The sequence below is a fragment of the Anopheles arabiensis genome, chromosome 3, assembly GCF_016920715.1.
Source record: "Anopheles arabiensis isolate DONGOLA chromosome 3, AaraD3, whole genome shotgun sequence".
In the NCBI taxonomy this organism is placed as follows: domain Eukaryota; kingdom Metazoa; phylum Arthropoda; class Insecta; order Diptera; family Culicidae; genus Anopheles; species Anopheles arabiensis.
In genome coordinates, this window is record NC_053518.1 from 52157819 (window position 1) to 52169971 (window position 12153).

At 37.2% G+C, this 12153-nt stretch overlaps 1 protein-coding gene across 3 annotated transcripts in view; it reads left to right on the top strand.

Annotated features, from left to right (window-relative positions):
- LOC120900881 (vacuole membrane protein 1) overlaps positions 1 to 12153 on the top strand; it is a 39920-nt gene that overhangs the window by 295 nt on the left and 27472 nt on the right. For 2 of the 3 annotated variants that reach the window (XM_040308454.1, XM_040308452.1), the window contains exon 2: positions 11459 to 11748. The exons of the other annotated variant lie outside the window; for it this stretch is intronic. In XM_040308454.1, coding sequence (XP_040164388.1) covers positions 11515 to 11748 — 234 coding nt within the window. In that variant the 5' untranslated portion in view covers positions 11459 to 11514. The remainder of the gene's footprint in view (positions 1 to 11458; positions 11749 to 12153) is intronic. 3 annotated transcript variants of the gene reach the window in all.

The following is a 12153-nucleotide window of genomic DNA, read 5'->3' on the forward strand; positions in this document are numbered from 1 at the left end:
ATCCTATGTATAAAATAATTGAAATATTTATCAACTATGTTATTGATTCTTGCAATGGCTCAACCCAACAATTAGTTTATCCTGATCTCGTTTCTGAACAATCGTAGTGTAATTTGTTGTGAACTAATGCGATGTGCTTAGGCATAGTGTTATAACTACAGTCTGTTTCCGAGGTACGCGGTTTGTGCGTTCCCGGGAAATCCGCGTAAGGCCAAAAATACACGGACCAGAATTTCGCGGCCGCGGAATTCCGCATGCTGTCAAACCCATATACGAAGAATCAATTGTAACTCTCCCGAATTGTCACATCCATACATTTTTCAGCAAGCGGAATTCCGGTGTTTGCATTTTCGCCCTAACTCGAATTTCGCGGTTTCGACCGAAATACAATTGGTTATTCTGTAATTTTTTTTTCAATTAAGTACATTTACACACTTAATCATTTATTCGACACGAATTGTGCCTATCGGATATTTTTTTGCTTGTAAGTTAATTAGCAAAAAGCAATTCATACTGCACTGGACATTTCTTGCCGCAAATTGTACTGAATTGACATTTGATCTATCAAATTTAGAAAACCGCGTATCTCCGAATCCGCGTAATTCGAGATCCGCGTAACTCGTGAACAGACTGTATATGGTTCGGCGCCACGGAGGTGACAAAATGTTGGAACAAATTTTATTTTTGTCAAAACTGCTTGTCCACTGCATAAATAGCTTTTCTCGTGGCCTCATCAAAAATCCACACAGGTACGACAAAAAGCTCAAACCCCTGAACATCATCGATATTTGGTTTAAGAAGTAATAAATTGGTACATAAATCAAATAGAAACATGCATTTTAGCATTATTTTCAAAGCAATGCGTCACTACTGCACCAAATAGCTGTTTTTTACGCTTTTTCGCGAACGTCATATTTTGTTAATTTTTATAAACATTCGTCAATTTTATTTCCTGGCTGGATTTGTTTTAATAAAAAAAAAGTGACATAAGTTCTTCTTCTTCTTCTTTGGCTCAACAACCGATGTCGGTCAAGGCCTGCCTGTACCCACTTGTGGGCTTGGCTTTCAGTGACCAATTGATTCCCCCCTTCCATAGCAGGATAGTCAGTCCTACGTATGGCGGCGCGGTCTATTTGGGGATTGAACCCATGACGGGCATGTTGTTAAGTCGTACGAGTTGACGACTTTACCATGAGACCGGCTTAATTATTTTGAAATAAAAAATCAGCATTTTGTCACTCCCAACGCCTTGCGCCTATTCATTTTATACCCAAACGATTTTTTTCGGGGATAATGAACACAAAATCATGACACCTCTTTCTATTCTTCAGCCCTATTCGGGGCGACTATGGGCTTCGAACGACGAGATCCGTTCGCTGCGGTTGTCAGAAGGCGCTCACTTGGCGCTCAGTTTTAAAATAACGTACCATTGAGAGCCCGTAAGAAGCGCGTGAAAGAATGAATTCTACCTGCCGGGGTCGAACGTTCCCGTTTGTATGGGGAGAAAACCGCGACTCAAAACATGTATATGTACTTGTACAATACATGATTTAGGCTTATTAAAATTAATATTGTTATGGCTTTGAACGTATTTTAGGTTTACTTTAGGCCGGTTTAGACTTAAATGAAGAAAAAAAGCTGGTATGGAATCACATTGACCGATGTTCGACTTTTGGCTTTCGAGTTGGCAGAGAAAAATAAAATTGAACGCCCTTCAATTTTCTGAAAAAAGAAGAAGATTACTGGAAAATACTGTCTGCCAGGTTATTTTTTAAAAGGAAATTTAAACATTCATTAAGTAAACCAGATGCTATCTCGGTAGCTTCTACTATACGGAGTCTGGTGCTATTTGTAATGAAATTTTTGTTCTTGCTTGTAACTTTATTTCTTCCGCATATTTCAATAATGTTTTGTGTAAATTTTTCTTAAAATTGGTATGAAATACTCTGTTGAACTTCAATGAAAAAAACCGGCCATCAAAGTTTGTTATTTTAAAGCCATAGCCAATGTGTCGTAATCACCCCACAAGGTGCCGATTTTACCCCATCATGGTGTCGATCTTACCTGCAGTTGTGATGCAAAAAAAAAACACACGTTTTTATTTTTATCAAAATGTTATCAAAATCAATCCAGGAAACGTAGTTTCTTGTAAGAAGGCACATAATGAATCAAAAAAGCTTTTTCGATGTCTACTAGTAAGTTTACATTGGCAAAAGTATTGCAATCAGGGGAAAACCTTAAGGTGTCGAAACTACCCCCATTTCCCCTAAAGGGTTTAAAACCGAAAGATCACGAATCGTGTTCCTGAAATAGTTGTGGTCGAATGGTAATGGTGTTATGTTTGTACCATGGTCTTAGTTATTCAATCTTTTTTTCTTAGTTCAATCCTTTTTTTATTGTTTTCATTGATAATTTAATGTTTTATTTGATTTTTAAAACATCCCGCTCAAGTAACTTCAGACCTTTTCACTCATTGTTATAAATGCATGTGGTATATTCAATCTTTTCTGTTGATTATTTTATTTATTTATTTTAATTAATTTAGTATCAGTACCCCTTCATACAACAAAACCAGGATGGAACATGGATTCTGGATAGGCAGTGCGCTCGCGAGCTAGGCAGTTTTTTCCTGCATGGATGTTGGATAGGCAGTGCGCTCGCGAGCTACCCTGTTTTTTTTTTCTGCATGGATTTTGGATAGGCAGTGCGCTCGGGAGCTAGGCAGTTTTTTCTGCATGTATTTTGGATAGGCAGTGCGCTCGCGAGCTAGGCAGTTTTTTTTTGCATGGATTTTAAGTATACAGGCCGCTCGCGAGGTACCCTGATCTTCTCGCTACGGATTTTGGACAAGCAGTGCGCTTGCAAGCCAGGCTGTTTTTTTCTCTCTGTTTTGCGCATACGATGCGGTCGCGCTCTACGATGTTTTATACGTGTGTTTTGTATAGGCAGTGTGGGTCGACGACAGTAGCTTGTGATGTTTTTTTTAATAAAAACGTTAATTTGAGTTTCAGTTTAACCACAATAAAAATATTTGATTTTTTTACATGCGGCTATTTACATTCCGTATAAGCCCAACAGTATTATAGATTTTGATTTTTTTTTCTCGGGGCAACTAGTTTCAAACGAGCCTTTTTATATTTTTCTATGCGAGCGGGCGAATCATATTTTTCTGGAATGAAGAGCGGCGAGCGCCCGCTCACTAATGGGAGCGAGCGAACTTTATGATTCCCGCTCTTCTTGCCCATGTCTACAAGGGTGCAAAAGTTCATCGTTGCGTGTGAGATAACCGGGGCGAGTACCGGCTTCGAGCGACGAAATCCGTTCGACGCTCATGAGAGAATGAGAATCATGAGATACAATTGTCAAGCATTTAAAGACGTTTATATCTACGATTTCATTCGTTACATCATTATTGGATGATTTGTTATCAATTATAAGTCAGCTTTACTCACTTTCTTGAAATTTGAATTTAACTTAGTTTAAATTTAGGAGGGACGACAGGATTGGATTTACTTTATAAAAATGTATAAAAATACTGATTGATTTTATTTTAAAGAGTTATAAACGTTATTTACATGGTGAAAATGTTTTGCGATATTTTTCTATAAAGTTTTTAAAACAGTGTAACAAATTTATGAAAAACATTAAATTTGACATTTTATAAAGTAAATCCAATCATGTCGTCCCTCCTAAATTTAAACTAAGTTAAATTCAAATTTCAAGAAAGTGAGTAAAGCTGCCTTATAATTGATAACAAATCATCCAATAATGATGTAACGAATGAAATCGTAGATATAAACGTCTTTAAATGCTTGACAATTGTATCTCATGATTCTCATTCTCTCATGAGCGTCGAACGGATTTCGTCGCTCGAAGCCGGTACTCGCCCCGGTTATCTCACACGCAACGATGAACTTTTGCACCCTTGTAGACATGGGCAAGAAGAGCGGGAATCATAAAGTTCGCTCGCTCCCATTAGTGAGCGGGCGCTCGTCGCTCTTCATTCCAGAAAAATATGATTCGCCCGCTCGCATAGAAAAATATAAAAAAGCTCGTTTGAAAATAGTTGCCCCGAGAAAAAAAATCAAAATCTATAATACTGTTGGGCTTATACGGAATGTAAATAGCCGCATGTAAAAAAATCAAATATTTTTATTGTGGTTAAACTGAAACTCAAATTAACGTTTTTATTAAAAAAAAAAAACATCACAAGCTACTGTCGTCGACCCACACTGCCTATACAAAACACACGTATAAAACATCGTAGAGCGCGACCGCATCGTATGCGCAAAACAGAGAGAAAAAAACAGCCTGGCTTGCAAGCGCACTGCTTGTCCAAAATCCGTAGCGAGAAGATCAGGGTACCTCGCGAGCGGCCTGTATACTTAAAATCCATGCAGAAAAAAACTGCCTAGCTCGCGAGCGCACTGCCTATCCAAAATACATGCAGAAAAAACTGCCTAGCTCCCGAGCGCACTGCCTATCCAAAATCCATGCAGAAAAAAATCAGGGTAGCTCGCGAGCGCACTGCCTATCCAAAATCTATGCAGGAAAAAACTGCCTAGCTCGCGAGCGCACTGCCTATCCAAAATCCATGTTCCTTCTTGTTTTTGTTTTATGAAGGGGTACTGATACTAAATTAATTAAAATAAATAAATAAAATAATCAACAGAAAAGATTGAATATACCATATGCATTTATAATAATGAGTAAAGAGGTCTGAAGTTACTTGAGTGGGATGTTTTAAAAATCAAATAAAACATTAAATTATCAATGAAAACAATAAAAAAAGGATTGAACTAAGAAAAAAAGATTGAATAACTAAGACCATGGTACAAACATAACACCATTACCATTCGACCGCAACTATTTCAGGAACACGCTTCGTGATCTTTCGGTTTTAAACCCTTTAGGGGAAATGGGAGTAGTTTCGACACCTTAAGGTTTTCCCCTGATTGCAATACGTCGAACATCGGTCAATGTGATTCCATACCAGCTTTTTTTTCTTCATTTAAGTCTAAACCGGCCTAAAGTAAACCTAAAATACGTTCAAAGCCATAACAATATTAATTTTAATAAGCCTAAACCATGTATTGTACAAGTACATATACATGTTTTGAGTCCGAGTTTGGCAAACGTTATATGACAGAATGATAGCTGAATTCTATAATTATAACTTCCTTGGTTTGTTGACATCGTGAGTTTTAAAGCTTCTGCGGTATTTTTAATTGCGTGTTTGCTCAGCTTGATCATTACATTTGTGATACATAGTTAAGGGACATATGTATAAAATATAGGCGCTTTAAAATTACGATATCAAAAAAAAGTTAACATGCTACAAATAAGCATTACGCCACTAGCAAGTGGGGTGTCGATTTTACCCACATTGCACAGTGGGCAACGGCCATACAAACCCCATATAACAATTTTCACCACAAATTCACCTCAAAACCTCTTGATTTCAGCAAAACAAGAGGTTTGGTGAATATGACGGCATATGCAAACGGCGGTTTGCGAAAAAAGGGGGTGGGACCTCGGCCGTGCGTGGCTTGTACCTGTATCCGCTCTGTTCGCTCTGTATATGTATTTATGAGTGTATTGTGTACAGCTGTTCTTGGTGCGTTGTGGCTTTTAATCTGAGGGCGGATCTTCGTTTCTCTCGCACGTTTTTTTTCGCTGCGTTTCTTTGCTGTGATTGAAGAGAATATTGGAAGAAGAGCGTAATCATTTAGGTTTTCATACTTTACCGGCATTGTGTTGGATCCATCGTCAATGTTTTCGGCTATCTTGGTTGCACGTACCTGCCTACGCTATGAGTGAACAAAATACTATTCAATGCGTTCTTGTTTCTTGCCATCAATCTCTACGCAAAATAAGTGGCCGAGCGAGTCTTGGAGATCGAAAGTATTCTTTGAGTTCGCTAGAAGGTCTCGAGAAGAAAAACCCTAGCGCGCTCGCAAGTCAATTTGTCTGTGTTTTCTTCTCCATCTGAGAATCATGAATGTGGCTATTTAGGGTCAAGCTATTAGCGATGGATAAATTTGAAAAAAACACCGGAATCGCTGCCGAATTACTCCACAATAATCGCAAGTTGTGAAAGGTAGATGCAATCTCGGTAATGTTTGGTGTCATCTGTTGTAGCCGACCAGGACTGGCCGGTTGCGTTAGTCGGTAACTTCAGCCGTCGTATTCGTTGGATCCATCCAAAGCCGATTCCAAACAGCTCGGGACGGTTGCGGATGGCTTCGGACGGTTCCAGGCGAATGCGTCGATGGACAAAGGTAGTCATTCAAACTTTCCGATTTTACGTACAAAACGGCCGTAAATACAAACGGTACCGTTGCGCGAAAAGTTTTTTATTTGATTCAAACGATCATCAGCGAAGAACTACCGGCTTTTTAATAAGAGCGGCATGTATGAAAATTGAGCAAGCTATAGCAAGCGCAAATATTCTTGCTCTTCGTATGTGTGGCTCTTCTCTTATCCCCTTAGCTACACTCTCTCCATGTGTTGTCACGCTCCTTGTTTTATATCACTCTTTCTCTTTCTTTGTCACCGCTCATTATAGCATCCTCGCTCTCCGTATGTGTTGCTGTTTGCTTCCTACATAGCTTCTTCTATTTCTTCCTCATCTTTTGTTACTCCTCGCCATGGCATTCGCGCTCTCCTTATGTATTGCTCTTCGCTTCCCCCTTTATTTCATTCCCCTCTCTCTGAATTGACAGAGCCTCTCGCTCGTCGCAACCTGTTTCTCGCTACCTCACACCCCGTTTGCCATAGAAATAATTCCCCATTGTTATATGGGACGCCGGGATGAAAAACAATGTCTCGTGTTATTGTCGTGATGCTTCATTCAATACAATTGCTCTTACTATACAGGGCAGTCCCATATTCAAATCGTCACGACAGCTAATGATAAATAATTAGCGCTCACAACATTTCACTATTGCTTAGTAGTCAACAGCATCAACATCAATTGTTAGGAATTAAAACGAAGGTGGAATAAATTTCTTACTAAAAACGAATTTTTAAAGTATTACTCGCTAAAAAAAGTCGAGTTTTTCACGGTTGGTCTTGAAAAGAGCTGATTCGTATCTTACGACCTCTTTTTAAACTGGTTTTCTTCTGTTCAGCTTTGTTTTTTATGTCAGTTTGTCTCAAATATCGGTTTATGACAGGTAGTTGGATACTGGTGATGTATGGCTCCTGTAACAACACATGTCCAAATCGCTTGCGCTATTTTCGAAAAAAAAGTTTAATAATTTTTGGGGTCGCGGATGGTCGCAGCTAAATTCAGCGACAAAACGTAGGAAAAATGTTGATCTTTCCTATGATAAGTAAGTTCCTATGATATTCGATTTACGAGTGAAATCGAGTCGAATCATAAAAAAATCGCTCCTTAAAATGGAAATACAGTGGAGCGCCGTTTATCCGGGTACCTTTTATCCGGCTTTCTTTTTATCCGTGCTGTTGAGAAATGACAGTTCAATACAAAGGTGACATTGCGTTATTTATTTATTTATTTATTTCTACAAATGTCCGCCTCGAGGGCTTAACAATGTTTCTTAATTACTAAGGAAAGGATAAGGATGAGGAAGAGTGAAGACGAGAACGGAAGAGGGATAAAGGAGTGTTAAAATCGAACAAATGATAGTATGAATTAAATGCAATCTGAGCTTTAAGGAATGGGTCATTTTGCCCATATCGAGTTAGCCGGGTGGGAATACAACGAGGTGGCCTATTGCGAAGATGGCGGGAAGGGGCATAAAAGGAAATGGCAGATAAAAGATAAGGAACATCAAGCTCATTAAGGATGACGCTGGCAATGAAACAAGCTTGCAAGTGCGAGTGGCGAGTTTTTATCAAGTCCAGACCCAAGAGTCGACAACGATGTGGGTAAGACGGGATTACTGCATTATCATGACCCGAAAGAAAACGCCTCGTGGCAAGTCGAGTAAATTTGCGTTGAACACCTTCCAATCTAGCAATATCCTGCACATTATTGGGGGACCAAACCACACAAGCGTAATCGAAAATAGGGCAACAATAGAGAGACTTGAGACACAAGGGATCACGGATAAAATGAGACAGACGGGTAATAAGGCCCAAAGTACGGTAAGCTTTGCTTGTGACAAAGTCGATATGGTCTTTGAACGTAAGCTTTTCATCCAACCAGACGCCAAGATCTTTGACGGAATTTACACGATTGATGGGAATATCTCTCAACGTGTAGTTCCAAAGTACCTTACGGGTGGACCGACCAAACGTGATGGTGTTGCATTTTAGTGGACAAAGACGCAAGCCATTATGTTCACACCAAACAGAGAAAGAGGATAGTACATTTTGAAGTTCACAACAATCCTCAGAAGAAGAGACAGGAAAGAAAATTTTTAGGTCATCCGCATACATAAGAAGAGTTGAGGATGATATTTGAAAAAGCGGTTATAAGAGCACATTGTCATAACAAAAAACCCTATAGTTCATAGCAAATTTCAAATATTCTCATTGGAAAACCATAAAGGCAATAAAAACTTGGTTATTTTTAACAAAAAATAAGCAAATTTTCCAAAACCTAATCAGGAATTGGTGATAAAATGTATCATTTGACTCATTATCCGTATTATTCGCAAATCCGGGCGAGGTCAAGTCCCGACAAGGCCCGATAAACGGCGCTCCACTGTATCCAAAAATTCGGCAGTGATGGTTGGCGTTTATGAACTTTGAAAACAAGTTTTTGCAAATTATTCAGGCATAACATCAAAGTATGACAACATAACATATCCTAACGACACATTGATTATCAAAATCTATCTATCATATAATAAAATATCAAAATAAATATATCATAATTTAAATAAATATATAATAAATATATAATAAATATATCAAAATCTATCTATCATATAATAAAATATGATTAAGCAATACGGCCTTTTTGGACCGTTACTCCTGAATAAAAAAAAAATAAATAAATAAAATATGATGGTTTATGTCCGGTCGAAAAATAGCTCAAATTTGGGACAAAAACTCAAAGTTTATACTTTGATGGCCTATATCTCAGTAAGTTTTTGATAAAACGTGAAATATTTTTGTTTCAACTAAGTATAAGTATCTATTTTAAGAAAGTGTTTATGGTGTTTGGGCCGGTCTGGTGGTACAGTCGTCAACTCGTACGACGTAAGAACATGCCCGTCATAGGTTCAAGCCCCGAATAGACCGTGCTCCCATACGTTGTGCCAAAGAAGAAGAAGAAGAAGTTTATGGTGTTAACCTGTGACAAAGTTGGTTTTTCGATTTTTATACATGCGTTTGCTCAATGTTCATTGAGAACACAAGTTTTAGTGACATTTTATATTATACAGTTTAATATAAAAATTACGCCCTTTGATACAAAAATAATCAATAGTGTTTATAAAATAATACTATTAACACGGAATCTTTAATTTTGTTGAATAAACGCCAAAACTAATTAAGTCTCAGAAGTAAAAACTTACATCGGCTGTCAATCAGAACCACCATGTGTTTATTTTGTTATTTTTTTTCTGACAATTGATAGGTTTCTGGTCAGTGAAATGTGACTCAAATATTCGAAACAGTTAATATAAATAATGTGTATAAATTTTTTTTCTTCAAAAAGTTCTATAAATACTAAAACAACAAGGTGTCGAACTTACCCACAGTGTCGAACCAACCCTGACTTACCCTAAATATAGCACAATGAACAAAGAGATGTGAACAAGGGTGCAAAAGTTCATCGATGCGTGTGAGAGATAGGGCTGAAGAATAGAAAGAGGTGTTTTTCATTTCATGTTCATTATTCCCGAAAAATTTTGCTTGCTTGCTTGACAGATATCATCGGATGCGGCGTCCGACGAAATCATTTTTTTTTATTTCGTCGTACGACGAAATCACAAATCCGACGTTATCTGTCAAATCCCATATAAAATTTTGACAGGCCTTCCGATGGAGCCAAGGTGGATTAAAAATATCAGGTGGATAAGGGCATTTAGGGGGTCGCCATAGTTGAGGGACTTTACGTCATTTTAAAACCGTTAACCATTGGTTTCCGCACACAAATCTTAGCAAATAGAACAGATTTATTTGTTATTACATGCATTTTTGTGTGTCTATTGATTTTATAGAAAAAATGAGATATATTAACAAAAGATTTGATGATTAGTTTATGCACGAAACTTAAAATCATGTTAGTAAGAGTTCTAATCTCAAGTAAATTGTCCATGCGGCTCGTAGATAATTAGGAATTAATGTGAATATTTAAAAAAAATAATTTCTTAGTTTTTATCATCAAAAATATCGCAAACACAATGAATCATAGAATAAATTCACGTAATAACACAAAATAACACACTTTTATCCATGTTTTAATGTTAAATAAGAACTCGCGAAGTCCAAAATATATTTTTGAAGAATATTCAATCGAAAAAATGGGGTAGATAAATTATATGGACAAATTTAATAAATGTAAACAAAGTTTGAATCCATTTTGACAATTACGTCAAGTGACGAATTGTCAAAATGCACTAAAGTCCACCACCTGATATTTTTAAATCCACATTGGCTCCGGTATAAAAATCAGAGAGGGGTGGTGCGGGGTAATGCAATTTATATGCAGTGAGTGACAGATGTTTCCCACAATGTCGCCCAGCAAAAGTGATAAAAATCAACCTTCTAAATACATTACCCTTGATGTGGTGGGCATCATTATCATCATCACCTGGGTAGACGTTTATTGACGCTAGGATTAAACAATAATTGTCTCAATAACCACTTGTTCACAAGTCAGATGGTATAAGCTGCACTGTCGAATTAAAAAACACAATCGTCGATTTCAATCAAGGATGTTATAAGAGACCAGGTGGGACCAGAGACCAATGAGAGTCGCTATGTCAAAAGCCATACATTTTCAAATTTCGTGTTGATTAATTTTATGTTTTTGTGACATATGTAACGAAATAAACTATGAATAGGGGTAAGATTTTTTTTAATGCATGAGGAACGGACCGGAAAGGCCGTATTGCTTTTTGCTTTTCTATGATTTTTAAAATGTAATTAAATTAAAAATAAACGTAGTTTCTTTAATTGCCGATTAAAAGTTAGGAAAAATGACATATGAGTTCTCCAATGGTTTGCTGTCAGAATGGCTATTCCACCACTTGGTCTCTTATAACATCCTTGATGTCAATTGCACAATTTTCAAATTCTGCATGGGTTGTGGAGGTTGTTGCATTATTAGCAAAATGAAGTGATTTGTTATTTGTGATTTACTGCTATGTGTAGCTTTTACTGTAAATTATACATTATCATTTGAATATCGTTTAAATAACAGAAATGTTTTTAAAAGCGTTTTGCTTTTGCTACGTTTTACTAATAGTAATAACCTGAAAGTAACAATCATTCATGCTTATTTTTAATATTTTTAATGTATTTTACGTTCTAGACGACTGCCGAATTGCTTTAAACCTGAGAAACTGTGCACTGTAAAACATCGTTGTTATGCCTAAAAAGGGGGTTGTTGCTAAAAATAAATCAATGAAAATGAAAAAAAATACCGAAGACACTAGAAGCTTCACCTTTGATGATAAGAGATCTGGCGGTTCTACAACTTTAGGCAATGAATCCGGCGGTAGCTATCCTGGTTATAAAAACACTCGTTACAAATCTCCAAATAACGAAAACAACAACACAATTGATAGCTCCGTACTTGGATCGTTCGATGATGCGAAACAGGTGATAAAAATGTAGTAAATAATAGTTTTTGTGTAGAAATTGTTGTTATTCGCATTTAAAACTTACGAAATTATTATTTTTTCATTTCATTGTTATCAATCACATTGCTTTTATCGTTCAATCGGGTCGTGATGTTAAAATTGTGTTTTAATACAGTGCTGCTTCTCTAAGGCACTGGTCTAATCTTGTTGCGCGCGACATTGTTGCTGGCAAAATGTATGGATTTTGACAGCTAGCGCAACTTTGTTGCCGGCCAAATTCGAACCAATTTGATCTTTGTCTGGCAACATTTTGTATTTACCTTGGTCATGGTAATCGGGTGTATGAAATGACACAGCAGCAGTGTGTTTTGTTGACATCCGCTAAATTTGGAATTTTTGCATTTATAATACATTTTTTGGTGTA